A 15,015-nucleotide genomic window follows, 5' to 3' on the forward strand; every position below is an offset into this window, starting at 1 on the left:
AGTTCTATTTGACAAGCTGAAAGGTAATTTATGATTCTTACCCATCTGACAAGCTTCACAAATACGCTCAGTACTGGATGAATTATCTGAATAGAGGATGATACAGCAATGTTATCCAAAACAACTTTAAAAGTATGTCCTAGCCTTCTATTTGACATAAATAACTATCATATTTTGTTGTGGTAGCAATAAGAGCAAAAGATGCAATCCATTCCATTGGATATAAGTTGTTTTGAATTTTTCCTTTTGCTAACACTATCCTAGTCTTCACACATTTTATCTCATATCCCCAATCAAAAAATTCAACAAAAACTTTGTTGTCCTTTGTAAATTTGGCTATAAATAGAAGATTATGTTTAATACTAGGAACAAATAGGACATCATCTAAATGAGAGTACAATTTGTATCAAGAAAAATATTACAAGTTTTCTCTATTGGCAGCATTGTACCATCTCCCACCATAATTTTATCTGTGTGTTCAAAATGTTTAAAACATGTGACAAGACTAGCATCTTTTGTCATGTGACTGGTTGCACCTGAGTCAGGTAACCATACAAAAGCAATATTTGGATCTTCATTCCTAAGCACAGAATTAACTTGAATTGCTGCAGATGCTTGCTATAAAGAATTAGAAGCACCACAATTTTCTGATTTATTAGTTTTACCACTAGCATTATTCTTATTAGGAATGTACCTAAAGTGGCATCTGTTGGCAGTGTGACCTAAAGTGGCATCTGTGCTGAGATCACAAATTGTCTATATTCTTTTCCCAATCTCATTAAGGCATAAGTAACTTTGTCTGACTCATCTACTCTTTCACCAATAGCTTGTAAAGAATCGGTAATACTTTTCAAGTCATCAAAATAAGCAGAAATTGATTTATTACCTCTTTTGAGAGAATGCAATTGGAATGCAGAGAAGAGACTTTCTTGCTTAAAATTATTGTAGAAACTTGCATTCCAGATAAGACCAAATCTCTCTTGTTGTGGTAAAACCAATAATTGCTCTGGAGATTGACTCCTCGAAGGTAGCATTGAGACAAGACATGACAAATCTATTCATTTTTTGCCATTGTGAGAATAAAGGTTTAGGAACTCTTACTCCATCAAGATCTACAAATTCAGAAGGACATGGATTAGATCCATCAACCAAATTATCAAGATCCGTAATAATCACTATAAATTCAAACTGATTTTTCCAAATCAAGTAGTTGGAGCCATCTTCTTTTAGTTTAACAGATACATAATTCGTGATGTTTTGAAAAGGTAAAATTGACATCATATCCAAGAATTGAACACATAAAACTTCAAGATTTGAGATAAAGAAAGATGAAGCATAAATTGATGGTGAATTTTAAGGATTGAAAAATATTGACCTTCGAGAATTTCACAATAAGAGTTGAAATTGGTAGATTTTTTAAAAGATAGTAGAAACTAAATCTTCAATGGAGATATTTGAGCAAAACTTTTATGAAGAATTGAATCGAAAGAATGAAAGAATCGAAATCTTCCTTTAGGTATCTGATACCATATTATATTTTATTAATAGATAATTAATCAGCTTTATTAATATTTTGATAAAAAAACATAAAGAAACGTGCGTTAAACACATGCACAAGATAACAAACAATCATTGCATTGGGAAAGTGCAATTTCAATTAAAAATGGTGTGAATTGCATTGAGAAGTGTAAAACTTCATTTTTAATAAATGCACGCTTAAATTTAAGAAAAGCCATACACGAGCCATCTGTAGTATATTTGTAAGAAATCTGGTAGATTTGTTTGGAAACTTTTGAAATTAACAAAGTAGGTAGATTGGGAAAGACTTCCCTCGTGGAGCGACTTTGCCAAGAAAAGCATGTGTGGTGTCTACACTCTAAATTTGTTTCAGACCTTTGGGATTTTCATGTACGACACAGTTTTAGATCAGAAACGTTGACTGTGGTTTGTGGCATTTAATATGGGCAGGAATATCTTTCTCGATATTCAGCAATAATTTCAAAGTCAACCATATTGTCAGAGTCCTTGGTTTATTGGCTGAACAACAGGTGACCACACATATTGGTTTCACTAAACACGACACCTACTTATTGAGAAATCTTTTATTGCAGTACTGGTATGCGGGCATGGGCTTTTGCTTTTCTCTTCTGTTCACTGTTTCATTCCTTTGTGATGCGATGCTCCAATTATATCTACACTCCACCAACACCATCCTCGTGGTTGCTTCAAAAGTCATGCCGTTAAATTTTAATTTTATGATGACTTTGATTGTTGCCATGACATCAAACAAAAAATGCGAGAAAAACTTACATGATTTAGCAAAGACTTTATTTTGTTTATTTTCATTTTTTGCGTACTAACATTAGTCAATGGCTTGTCGTTGCTAATGGAGTGTAAACGGGTTTTGAAGATTGAAGTAATCTCATCTCATGTTTCTAATTCTAAAAAAAGAAGTCATTTTTCCATCTCAACTCAATCAGTTAAGCAACACAAGCCAACAGCGAGCGTATGTGGAGCGCGGAAATTGCGCAAAATACATGAAAGTCATTATGTAATTGACTTGACCGTACATGCGGTCCTGCCTGTACGCGGTGCAAGAAAAAAAAATTAAATAATTTATTCTCAAAATGGATGGAGAATATAGTAGGAATCTATGATCGGACAATCAGAGTGCCAACTACTGTATTATATATTTGAATATATGGCCGGACATTTGGAGTGCTCATTATTTTCGTTTCCTCCATTTAATGTTTTTTATTTTATTTTGATAATCTATCTTATCTTGTCCAAAGGCAATCATTAAGAACGAAAAACGAAATGTCGTTTTTGACCGGACATAGTATCAATTTCCATTCCCTTCCTGCGCGGGTCTTGTTCTTTCTGTTCAAACGATCGAATAACAGAAGAACATGTAGTTTCAGAAAGTCATGGTCAATGGAAAACTTAAAGTCAAAGTCAAGAAAATATGAAGAAAATGGAGGACCAGCAAATGAAAATCAGATCACTGAACCACACATGACAAACAGATAATTCCGAGGTATTTGAGTCTCAATAATATTTGTCAAAAATGTCAATAATGCGTTTTCAGAGGGTTAGAAAGTTTCAACATCCTTGATTCCCTAATTGCTAACTAGTACTCTACCACTTATGATGATGTCTTGTTGAAGCTAACATTTGCTTCACAATTATTGTCTACTTTACATTTTTATTTTTCTTCAATTTGATGCCGACAAATTAACACTTTACAGTGAATGTGCATACCCTGTAATTTCTTTCATGGTCATAGCACTAACTAGCTTGACTACTCCAAAAAAATCACAGTCAATGATCAAAATCACACAGACAGCCTTAACAAAATCTCACATCAAAGATTACAAACACACCAGAATTTCTACTTTGGAGAAAACAAGTGAAAAGAAGATGCTTATGTTCTTAACATGTTTAATGTTGAACTAAATCAACACACGTCTCCTTCATTTAACTCCAGTTACGTAAGCAGAGTCGTATTAATAGAGATAGTTACAGACTTGCTTACGAATCACAAAATTGACAAAGTTTGGCAAAATTTCAGTACTACATCATATTATATTTTGATATAACACGCGGATACAAAAAAAAAGATGTATGCAATTTTAGTATCTTACAAATCACTTTTCTGATTCTGTTGCATATCAAGAAGGAGGAGTCTATTCACACTAATCCTTGCAGCGGGGGTTCAGTTCGAATCGCTTTTTTGTCCACAAATATTTAGGAGTGCCAACGGACATTCTCATTATCATATAAATGTCTCAGATGGATATAGAACTCTTTGTACCATTTGGTTCTCGGGATAGAGAGTTACCCTTTTTCTTCCGGAAAGGTGAAGCTGGTGGTGTTGTACGAGGTACCTCTGTATCTGAAGTTTCGGCTTTGTATGGTTGAGAAGCTAAATATTCAAGTGCTACAACAATATCCCGTACCATAGGTCGGAAATTTGGTTGCTGTTGGAGACACATTGAAGTGATGTAGGCTGCATGGTGAAAACTTCGTAGAGGAAATTGACCTTTCAATAACGGGTCAGCCAAATGTATATACTTCTTCCTATCCGTAAGATATGGACGAGCCTGAAACAGAGATAACAACGAGGTTTAAATGGCCTCCTACGGAGTAGCATATCACAACTGTTGGCAAAATAGATTTTCTGTTCCAAAAGCACTTCCTTGAGCACTTGTTTTAAAGTGCACACGTTTATATTCTAGGTTTGAAGATACAAAAATATCTTCAATGAATAGAGGTACTTACCCAAGTAACTAGCATCTGCTCTTCACGCACCCTACTGAAGTCGAGTGCCTTCCTCCCAGTGAGCAGCTCTAACAGGACCACACCGAAACAATAGATGTCAGATTTTAGCGTCAGCTTACCACTCATTGCATACTCTGGGGGGCAATAACCATATGTTCCCATTACTCTTGTTGAAACATGAGTCTTGTCACCAACTGGGCCTAATTTTGCAAGACCAAAATCAGAGAGCTTAGGATTGAAGTCATTATCCAACAGTATGTTTGCTGATTTCAAATCGCGGTAGATAACAGGAGGGTTTGCTGTGCAATGCAGATGTTCTAGTCCCCGAGCAGCTCCTACAGCGATCTTCATTCGTGTGTTCTAGTCTAATGCATCCTCGTCAGAGCTTAAATCTGAAATTATATCAATTTTTTAAGGTATTCAACAGCAATCAGAACGTGATGTGGCATACAAACATACAATGTTCACTAAATCTAATGAACAAGAATTGGATCAGTTAAAGCCTATTGGAGACTAGACGTAGAACTAAAGAGAATTACCGAACAAATGATCTTGTAGACTCCCCATTGCCATGTATTCATAAACCAAGAGCCTTTGATCTCCATCAGTGCAATAGCCTATCAAATTTACGAGATTGGGATGGTGTAGAAGACTTAGCATCAGAACCTCAACGATAAATTCCTGGTTCCCCTGAAGGCTGTTCTTAGCAAGTTGTTTGACAGCGACAATCTGTTGGGAGACAACAATTCTACAATCAAGAACTCAAAATTCAAATATTTTGTTTCCAGTTACGTATTATCAATGTTACCATGTGTTGAATATCAAGTGAAAAACACGAATGGAGCTACGCCACTTTGCCCCTAAACGTAATTCAAAGATGCAAAAGGTAATAATAGACTACTATCAATTGAACTTGCAGTCCAGTGTAAGTTTTATGAACCAACAATAAAATCAAAGAAAATAACAAACCTCGCCGGTTTCAATGCATCCTTTGTAAACCTTTCCAAAACCACCTTCACCTATCAAATGAGTGATCTTAAAATTTTTGGTTGCAGAAACAAGTTCGCGGAATGTAAAGCTACGTGCAGTAGTGCCACTTGGAATGCTCCGTTCCTTGTCTCTCCCATTGAAGGTGGCTCTTCTCTTAACAATTTCTGCAGGAATTTTTCAGTTCTTCAGGCACACAAAAAATTACGCACTGAGCAAATGACAAATATCAAATTCAAGGCTTTTCTAAACCAGGGTAAACTTTCGCATTTGTTCTTACCATTACTGTCTAAAGATAATCTACCTTGCCCGCTTTCTGCAAAATGCAAAATCCACTCAAATGAGAACTAAAAAAAATACAACTTGCTTGAGAATAATTTTTTTAAGAAAAGATAAAAAAAAGGGAGATACCTGAAGAATTACTGGTGGAATGGCGAGAACTATTTGATCTCCGAAGCCGTGAATTGTCCTGTATCTTACCAATGTCCCTTTTATCAGAAGGAGAAATTATGCAAGAAAAACAACTCATCTGAAGAACAATGAAGAAAAGACAAACGGTAATTCATACAAAAATATGAATCAACTGCACACGTAGAGAAACAACAACAAAAAGAGGAGGCACAGGCAGATGATAAGGGACAACAAGGTGAATGAAATGAAACCCTAATTGAGTAAAATTTTCATTAATGTTAAGAAGAGAAAATCAGAATCTTTTTCTCAAGAAATTACAAAACTAAAGCAAATATTTTTAGAACAAGTACAAATGGAAGAAAAAAAAAACGAAAATTTGTTAATTTTTCTTGGCTTTCCAAATCTATAATAATAAGAAAGAAAAGAAAATTAACCAAAAAAACCCTAGAATGGGAAGTGATTTGAGGTTATAGAGTGGTCCTCGGAGAAATACGCAAACATTAAATTCGAGAAATAAGTCTAGACACGCACCAGATCAGCAAACGACAGTTATTTTTCAGTTAAATGACAGTTAGCAATACGAACTATTACAACAGTTCGCGAACTAAGAGAATTACGGTTTTGTATAGCAAATCAAAGTTGGGGAGAAGAAGCTGGACATTTCAAAATTCTCAGTAAACATCACTGTGTGACAGAAATTATGGTGCTGAAAAATTCTCAGTAAACACCACAATGTGATCTACACCAGAAATTATTATAACTGCAAAATATACATTGTACAGTGGCACGATCCCAAGTCGGCAGTATTCTACATTTCCGCACCCGCGATGCGCCGAAGCAAGGTTGATCATGCTTTATCAAATCAAATATTCTCGAGGCAGTTTCATACAAACGGATAAGATGTGGCCACGATGTCATGAAGTGGCTAGACAGCCGGAAAGAGCCGTTACACACGTGCAACCCGGCCCTCCCAGCATTTAATGCCTTCACCAACTTCCACCTAATCCTTGCTTCCGCATGGAGGATTTCAAGCGGAGCAAATGACATCAAAGAAGACCGCTAGCTAAAACGTATGGCTCTCGGGTCTCGGCATACACGGTCTGGGAAATAATAAAAGTGCATGACAAACTCCTGTCAGAGTTTCATACATAGATAGCTTGAGTTCTGGAAAAGGGGTTGAAGACTTTAGGAGTGGATTGTGGAGGGATAAGAAATAGAGCGAGGAACATTGTAATCCTTAGTTTTTCCCTTTACTTGCACCAAGATTTATGTGCATCGTAACCTTCATGATCAATAGTAAGAACTCATACTAATTATCTCCATGGACGTAGGCTTCGGCTGAACCACGTTAATCATTTGTATTGTTTAATTTCTTGTTATTTACATTTTTCAGTGCTTTGCATTCATGTCGAATCTTTTGGGCTTATGTACAGTTGATACAGATGGACCACTTCTGCCTAGATGACGGTGACGTCATGATCCACTCAGACTCTATTTTGTTAGTAAAATAATCTCTGGATCTGTGATAATGTGGAACAAGGTAAAAGAAAGCAATACTAGATTGCTATAAGCAAGAAGAGAAGAGAATTCAAGCAAGAAGAGAAAAATAAGTTTTGTGTTTAATAATTTGATTGAGTAATAGATAGCTCTTACAAGACTTAATCTAGCCTTTATATAGGCTTGAAGAATAACTAAATTAGGAAACAGAAAACTAAAAGGAAATCTAAAAGAATCCTAAAAATAAGAAAGACTGAAACTAGGAAACCATGGAAGCCAAACCTCTAAGCGGAATCTTCTGGAATTGTAGTATGCTCTGCATCAGTCCCCCCTTCTAGAGTAAAGCTCGTCCTCGAGTTGTCCAAACAAACCAGAAGTTCATTGTCACCATGAAACGTAAAAATCTCTTGAACATTAAATGTGTTGGAGATATTCCAATCATTTGGTAGATCAATAACATAAGCATTATCATTGATCTTCTTTAAAACCTTGAAAGGACCATATTTCTTCATCTTGGTTTTGTTATAAGTACCCACTGGAAATCTCTCTTTTCTTAGATGTATCATCACGAGCTCCCCTTCCTTGAAGGTTTTAAACCTCTTGTGTTTATCAGCATCCTCTTTATATTTAGAATTGGACTTCTCCAGTTTAGATTTTACTTCATTATGTAATTCAGTTGCTTTGTCTACAAAAGAGTCGGCTGCAGTGTTTGTACTCTGTGTGGTGGGTAAGGCTACCAAATCAAGAGTATGATTAGGTACTTTATAGTACACAATCTCAAATGGAGTTTTCCCAGTAGAACGATTCACAGAAGTGTTGAAAGCGAATTCCATATGTGGCAATAACACATCCCACTGCTTACTATTATCCAGGCACTTATCTCTAATCAAATTCCCAAGTGATCCATTAACAACCTCAGTCTGTCCATCAGTTTGCGGATGTGAAGTTGTGCTGAATTGTAGAACTGTGCCTAAGCGCATCCATAAACTTTTCCAGAAATAACTCAAAAATTTGGTATCTCTGTCAGAAGTGATAGACTTTGGAACCCCATGCAATCTTACTACTTCTTTAAAGAACAAATAAGCAACATTAGAAACGTCAGTTGATTTCTTACAAGCCACGAAGTGAGCCATTTTAGAGTAACGATCAACTACGACCATATAAGAATCATTACCTCTAGCAGTACGAGGTAAACCAAGTATAAAATCCATACTTATATCAACACAAGGTGCATCAGGAACTGGTAAAGGAGTATACAACCCGGTATTTTGAATTGTACCCTTTGCTCTCTGACAGACCATGCATTTTTGTACGAACTTTTGTACATCACGTTTCAAAGATGGCCAGAAATATCTTTGTTCAATCAGGGCAATGGTTTTATCTCTCCCAAAATGACCACCAAGACCACTGCCATGTAATTCTCGCATAAGATGTAAACGTAAAGACCCTTGAGGAATACATAATCGATTCCCTTTAAAAATAAAACCTTCTTGTATAAGAAAATCATCAACCCCATGAGTTTGAGAACTGCATTGATCCCATAGTTTGCCAAAATCTTCATCTTCTGGATAAATGTCTTTGATATAGTCAAATGCATAACTCTCATTACGAATTGTAGTTAATAGATGACTTCTTTACTTAAGGCATCAGCAACTTGATTCAATTTTCCACTTTTATGTCTCACGGAGAAAGTGTATTTGTTGAGTGTGGAAAGCCATCGATCATGCATTCTGTTAACTTTAGCAGAAGTATTCAAAAACTTCAAAGCATGGTTGTCAGTGTATGTATAAGATAAGTATGCCACTGCTTAAGAGATTGAACAAGAGCCAATAACTCTAATTCATATGTAGACCATTTCTTTTGTGCATCTGAATTCTTCTCACTGTAATATGCAATTGGATGAATCTCCTGTGATAATACTGCACCAATACCAACAAAAGATGCATCACAATCTATTTCAAAAGGCTTGTTGAAATTCGGAAGTGCAAGAATTGGTGCCGTACAAAGCTTTTCTTTAAGAAGAATAAAGCTTTTATCCATTGCTTCCGTCCACTCAAACTTCTCCTTCTTGAGACAGTCAATCAAAGGTGCAGAAATAGAGCTAAAGTTCTTCACAAATCTTCGATAGAAAGAAGCCAAACCATGAAAACTACGAACATCACGAATAGAAGTAGGAACTGGCCAATATTCAATTGCTTGAACTTTAGAAGGATCGACATGAATACCATCAGTAGAAATCACATATCCCAAAAATGTTACTGAAGAAGCCATGAAGGTACACTTCTTCAAATTAACATATAAAGAGTTGTCAGCAAGAACTTGAAACACTTGTGAAAGATGTTGGAGGTGTTCTGGCTCACTGCGACTAAAAATTAGTATGTCATCAAAATAGACAATAACAAATTTACTGAGAAAGGGTTGGAGAACCTGATTCATTAGTCGCATAAAAGTACTAGGTGCATTAGATAACCCAAATGGCATGACCAGCCATTCATATAAACCTTCACGTGTCTTGAATGCTGTTTTCCACTCATCTCCACCTCGAATGCGTATTTGATGGTAACCACTGCGTAAATCCAACTTAGTAAATCAATCATATCATCAATACGCGGGATCGGAAATCTATAAGGAATGGAGATGCGATTTAATGCTCTGCAATCGATACACATCCTCCATCCATTGTCTTTTTTACTAACCAAGAAGGCAGGACTGGCACAAGGACTGTTGCTAGGTCGTATCAAACCCTTTGTAAGAAAATCATTTACCTGTCCCTGTAATATCTCATGCTCAGCAGGACTCAAGCGATAGTGTGCTTGGTTTGGTAAAGAGGCTTCAGGAATAAAATCGATGCAGTGTTGAATATTCCGTAAAGGAGGTAATGCAGTTGGTAGTTCATCTGGGAATAAAACATTATATTGAAATAATAAGGGCTTCACCTTTGCATGCAACTCAATCATAGGCTTAGAATCTTCATGGGAATGTAAAGAATGTTGTGGGTGCAAAGAACGAATAACAGTGGCTACGACAGCATTAGTCTGCGCACAAGAGTTTGAAGTGGAATTGGATGGACGAAGAACCTTGGTTTTCCCATTATGAACAAAAGTGTAAGTATTCTCGAATCCATTATGAACCACGTGAAGATCGTATTGCCAAGGTCTTCCAAGAAGAAGATGGGTTTCCGTCATATTAATGACATCACATAGAACTGTGTCTTCATAACCCTCAAAAGAGAATGACACATAACACTGAAGAGTAATCTTCTGTGTGCTAGAGGCATTAACCCATCCTACAGTGTAAGGTTCTGGATGAGAAGTTATTGGTAGTTCAATCTTCTTAACTACGTGATCAGCAATATAATTATCCACACTGCCACTATCAATTATCATCTTGCAGATTTTACCCCCAATATAGCATCTTGATTTAAAAATACTGTGTCTCTGAGACTTGCATTGTTGAGTAAGAAATAATGGACGAATCATCCCAACAAACTCGTCGTCATCACCAGGTAAGTCTTCATCTTCGAACTCATTAAGCGCACCAGTGACTTCATTAATGAACTGAGGTTCACCAATCAAAGCATTGAATTTCCGACAATCACTAGAAGTGTGCCCCGATTGCTGACATTTATTGCACTTATCTCCACGAAATTTTGTATAAGCATTATTAGCTCGCTGTTGCGGTGGAAATTGTTGTTTCCTATTATGAAACCGATTCCATGTAGTAGGAGGAGTTGGTTGCAGAGAGTGAGACTGCTGACCTGGATGAAGATCAACTGGATTGGCTAAGATAGGTGTAGCCAGAGGTGGAGTATAAGGCACAATATGGCTAGGTTGTCGATGTGAATGGCTAACATCATCATAAGAAGGCCTGGGAATATTCAAAACAGTATCTGGAGAAAAGTTTTGAGATGAATTGGTACCCCTGTAAGTATTTTGATAACGCCCTTGTCTGGATGGATAAATCCTAGAAGAACGAATAAGACGATTTTCTATTTTAATAGCTTGCTGCACAGCTTCGACCATAGTAAAAACTGAATGAGTCATACCATTTTGTATTAATCTTTTCAGTCCCTCAATGAATCTTGCAACTAACTGTTCTTCAGATTCTTTGAGTTGATTTCGTCCGACCAAATTATAAAAATCTGACACATATTCCTCAACAGTTCGTGCCCCCTGCTGAATGTTTTGTAATTTGATGAAAAGTTGCTGCATAAAGTCTCTAGGTAAGAACTTATCCCTGATCAAAGTTTTCATACGTTTCCAAGTACGTATTTACGGTTTGTTAGCGTGTCTACGATCATCACAGATCTTATCCCACCAAGCTCCAGCTCCTCCTTTGAGTTTGTATGTCACAAGTTTAACCTTAGAATCTTCAGGGACCTCCATGAATTCGAAAAAAGCTTCTACCTCAAAGAACCAATCAGTTAGTTCTTCAATACAAAAATTTCCAGAGAAGTTGGGAATATCAGCTTTTAGTTTATATTCTGGTAAAGAACTGTAAGGGTTGTGACCAGTTTTTAAACGTCGTTCTTCAATCCAATTCTTCTCTAGATCGTTCTCACGTTCATCTTCATCATCACTGTCAAGTGCAGGAGAAACTATCTTCTTCTTTGAATGACCTATGAAACCTTCATACGGTTTCTTAATGTTTAAAGTACGCAATACATCTTCAGGTACTTCATCATTCTGTAAAAACTGAAGTATATCTTCTTTAGTTTTTCCTTCTAAGTCTACAAGCTCAGGCATATCCAAATCTAGATTTATATGTTTTGCAACCTTCAAAAGTTGATTCTGCATGGTTTCAAGCTTGGTATCTCTTAACCCTAATTTGTCCTCCATGGACTTCTCAAGAGCTTCAGTAATGTTTTTTGCCAAAATCTCGGTATGAGATTTGATGAGAGCTTCGATTGCTGCTAGAGTAACTGGTTGAGCATTCATTTTTTATTTTTTTTTGTATACGAAAAGGAACTAAAAAAAAAAAGACTGAAAGGTGTTGTGGAAGCGATGTAAAGGATCAAGTTATAGGATGAAAACCTAAAACTAAGCGGTTGATACCAACTAATGTGGAACAAGGTAAAAGAAAGCAATACTAGATTGCTATAAGCAAGAAGAGAAGAGAATTCAAGCAAGAAGAGAAAAATAAGTTTTGTGTTTAATAATTTGATTGAGTAATATATAGCTCTTACAAGACTTAATCTAGCCTAGAGTTGTCAATTAATAACCCGGCCCGCGGGTTGACCCTAACCCGACTTGTTTCAACCCGACTCGGCTTGGCTTGTTGTATAAACGGGCCGGGTTAGGGTTGACATATATAACCCTACTAGAAAACAATCCGGGCTAGGGTCAAACCGCGGGTTACCCGCCAACCCGTTAAATTATGTTACTTTGACGAAGCCAAGAGTTACAAAAAAGGTGGATAGAATGGTAACCAGAAATCTCACTCATGTGCTATTGCAATCACATTTGACAAAAGGCGTTTTTGAAAAGTTTGATCATATATAAAAAGAAAAAGGACCACTATATTGAAGTCCTCTTTACTAATAAGCGGCATCATATTACTAATATTTTTTTTGTCAACAGTAGATTCTTGAGTCATTGGCATCCATTAGAGCCACTGCTTCAGCTCTGAAAACGTGAATAATATGGAACATTCGCATATACATGCGAATTGTCTGTAATGATAAAGAGAAAACACAATGAGTAACAATTGATGCAACTCGAGCAATATAAGTCTTTCAAACTATAGATCCAAATGCTATACATTCAGAAGACTGATAATATCATTCCAACTCAGGATAAGTGATATAAAGGAGATGAAGAAATGCCTTGCCTGAGGAAGCTTTTTGTCATCATCCGACAGTAAGTCCATTGCATTCCAGAAAATCTCTTCTATATTTTCTTGCTCAACATCGATACTCAGGTTTATCTTAGCCATCTAAAGTACCAAACAGGAACATAAAAAAAAACATATGAGGCCATAAAAATATTTTGCAAAAGAAAAAACCAAGATTAACTTAAGCTGCAGTAACACAACTAGACTGAACCAGTAATCTTGTTGCTGGAAGCACCAAGTAAGTAAATTACTATGGGAGATATCAAGATAAATAGCAAATTTACCATCATAGCGAGAGATTCACACTCCCTTTTGCTAAAACTGAAAACTATAACAGGATCATATCGGCGCTTAATTATCATCTTCACCAACTTATAGATATCACTCTTTTCGCCTGATTTACATGCCACTAAACCTTTCTGCCATTTCCCAATTCTCTTATTTTTATTGTCTCCTTCACCATCAAGAGGAACTGCATTTAAGGCTTTCTGGAAGTTATCTTCCAGAAATTTACCCTTCTCATCCACAACCAAATATAAACCCTCCCCTCCAGAAGGAAACACATAATGCTGAAGTGGTGTAGGACGATAATCTGTGTAAACAACATGGCATGGTTGTCGATGAACCTTTGCAACCCAATCCGCAAACTCCTTGGCATTAGGCACAGTTGCAGAGAGAAACACAAAGCGGGAATTCTTGGGTGCCATTACAATACTCTCTTCCCAAACAACACCTCTTTCTCTATCTCGCATATAACGTACTTCGTCAAATATTACCCATGCCACTTCCCTCATAATCTCTGATCCCTTATATTGCATGCTACGCCAAATTTCAGTTGTCATAACCTATGAAATTCCAACACAGATAGAAAAGTCAATTCTTAAACCCTAGCTTGAACAATTAAAATAATTTGTGTAAGCTTAACTAAATAAACTTATATGTAAATAAGAAACTCACCAAGCAAGAAGCATTAGGTTCAATAGTTACATCTCCAGTCATTAGGCCAACATCAGAGAATTCTTCTTTGAATTCCCTATACTTCTGATTACTAAGAGCTTTAATTGGAGCAGTATAAATAACACGTTGTTTATCTCTCAAAGACATAGCAATTGCATACTGAGCTACAACAGTTTTACCATCTGAAGTATGAGCTGATACCATCACTGATTCTCCCTTATCTGAGCATTTAATTGCTTCTGATTGAAATGAATCAAGACTAAATGGATATTCCTTTGCTGGTTTCCTATTAGAATTATTACAACGACGAAGAGGAGGCGTATATCCTTTAGGATACGATACCTCGTGAATACAAGCTGCTACTGCCGAAATATCTTCGCCAATTAGAGATTTCTGTTTCTTTTGTGCATCACTGAGTTCTTCTACCCAATGATTTCCTTCTGGTTTCCTCTTCAAGGATCCCATTAATGTAACAATGAAAATAAATAATCAAAGTTTTCCTAATGAATTCCTAATGAATAAATACAGATCGAAACACCCCAGTTTATAGGTGAGGCGCGGGGCTGCAGAGCTGATCAAACCCTATAATTGAAAAACTTCATCTTCTATAGTCTTCGAACAGTGACCATCCAACCCGTCGACCCGTCAGGGCTGACCCTCCTAGGGCTAGGGTTGAGATTTTTGGCTTTTCCATGAATAGTACTAGGGCTAGGGCTGACCCTAACCCTACCACGGGTTGGCAAGCTAGGGTCGGGTTGACCCTAGCTTGTCCCGTTTGACATCTCTAATCTAGCCTTTATATAGGCTTGAAGAATAACTAAACTAGGAAACAGAAAACTAAAAGGAAATCTAAAAGAATCCTAAAAATAAGAAAGACTGAAACTAGGAAACCATGGAAGCCAAACCTCTAAGCGGATCTTCTGGAATTGTAGTATGCTCTGCATCATGTGATCTTCAATATCTCTCGATCTCCAGGTCTTGAACCTGACATCTTTGATTTTATCTTCGCTTCTTGATCCAGAACCCGCGTATCCCACTTGTTGTGATATT

At 36.7% G+C, this 15,015-nt stretch overlaps 2 protein-coding genes across 2 annotated transcripts; both read right to left on the reverse strand.

Moving 5' to 3' along the window:
* Positions 1-3,322: 3,322 nt before the first annotated feature.
* LOC113289602 (probable serine/threonine-protein kinase PBL21) lies at positions 3,323-6,020 on the reverse strand. The gene is made up of 6 exons (XM_026538911.1): positions 5,680-6,020; positions 5,549-5,584; positions 5,251-5,435; positions 4,821-5,010; positions 4,282-4,673; positions 3,323-4,103 (listed from the first exon to the last, which is right to left on the reverse strand). The coding sequence occupies exons 5-6, from the start codon at positions 4,630-4,632 to the stop codon at positions 3,789-3,791; spliced, it is 666 nt and encodes a 221-aa protein (XP_026394696.1). The 5' UTR covers positions 4,633-4,673; positions 4,821-5,010; positions 5,251-5,435; positions 5,549-5,584; positions 5,680-6,020; the 3' UTR covers positions 3,323-3,788.
* LOC113291597 (DExH-box ATP-dependent RNA helicase DExH9-like) lies at positions 4,642-14,430 on the reverse strand. Its single transcript, XM_026541116.1, has 8 exons — positions 13,966-14,430; positions 13,293-13,853; positions 13,006-13,110; positions 5,680-5,797; positions 5,549-5,584; positions 5,251-5,435; positions 4,821-5,010; positions 4,642-4,673 (listed from the first exon to the last, which is right to left on the reverse strand). The coding sequence occupies exons 1-8, from the start codon at positions 14,428-14,430 to the stop codon at positions 4,642-4,644; spliced, it is 1,692 nt and encodes a 563-aa protein (XP_026396901.1).
* Positions 14,431-15,015: the final 585 nt, after the last annotated feature.

This window comes from Papaver somniferum, chromosome 6 (genome assembly GCF_003573695.1).
Source record: "Papaver somniferum cultivar HN1 chromosome 6, ASM357369v1, whole genome shotgun sequence".
Classification (NCBI taxonomy): domain Eukaryota; kingdom Viridiplantae; phylum Streptophyta; class Magnoliopsida; order Ranunculales; family Papaveraceae; genus Papaver; species Papaver somniferum.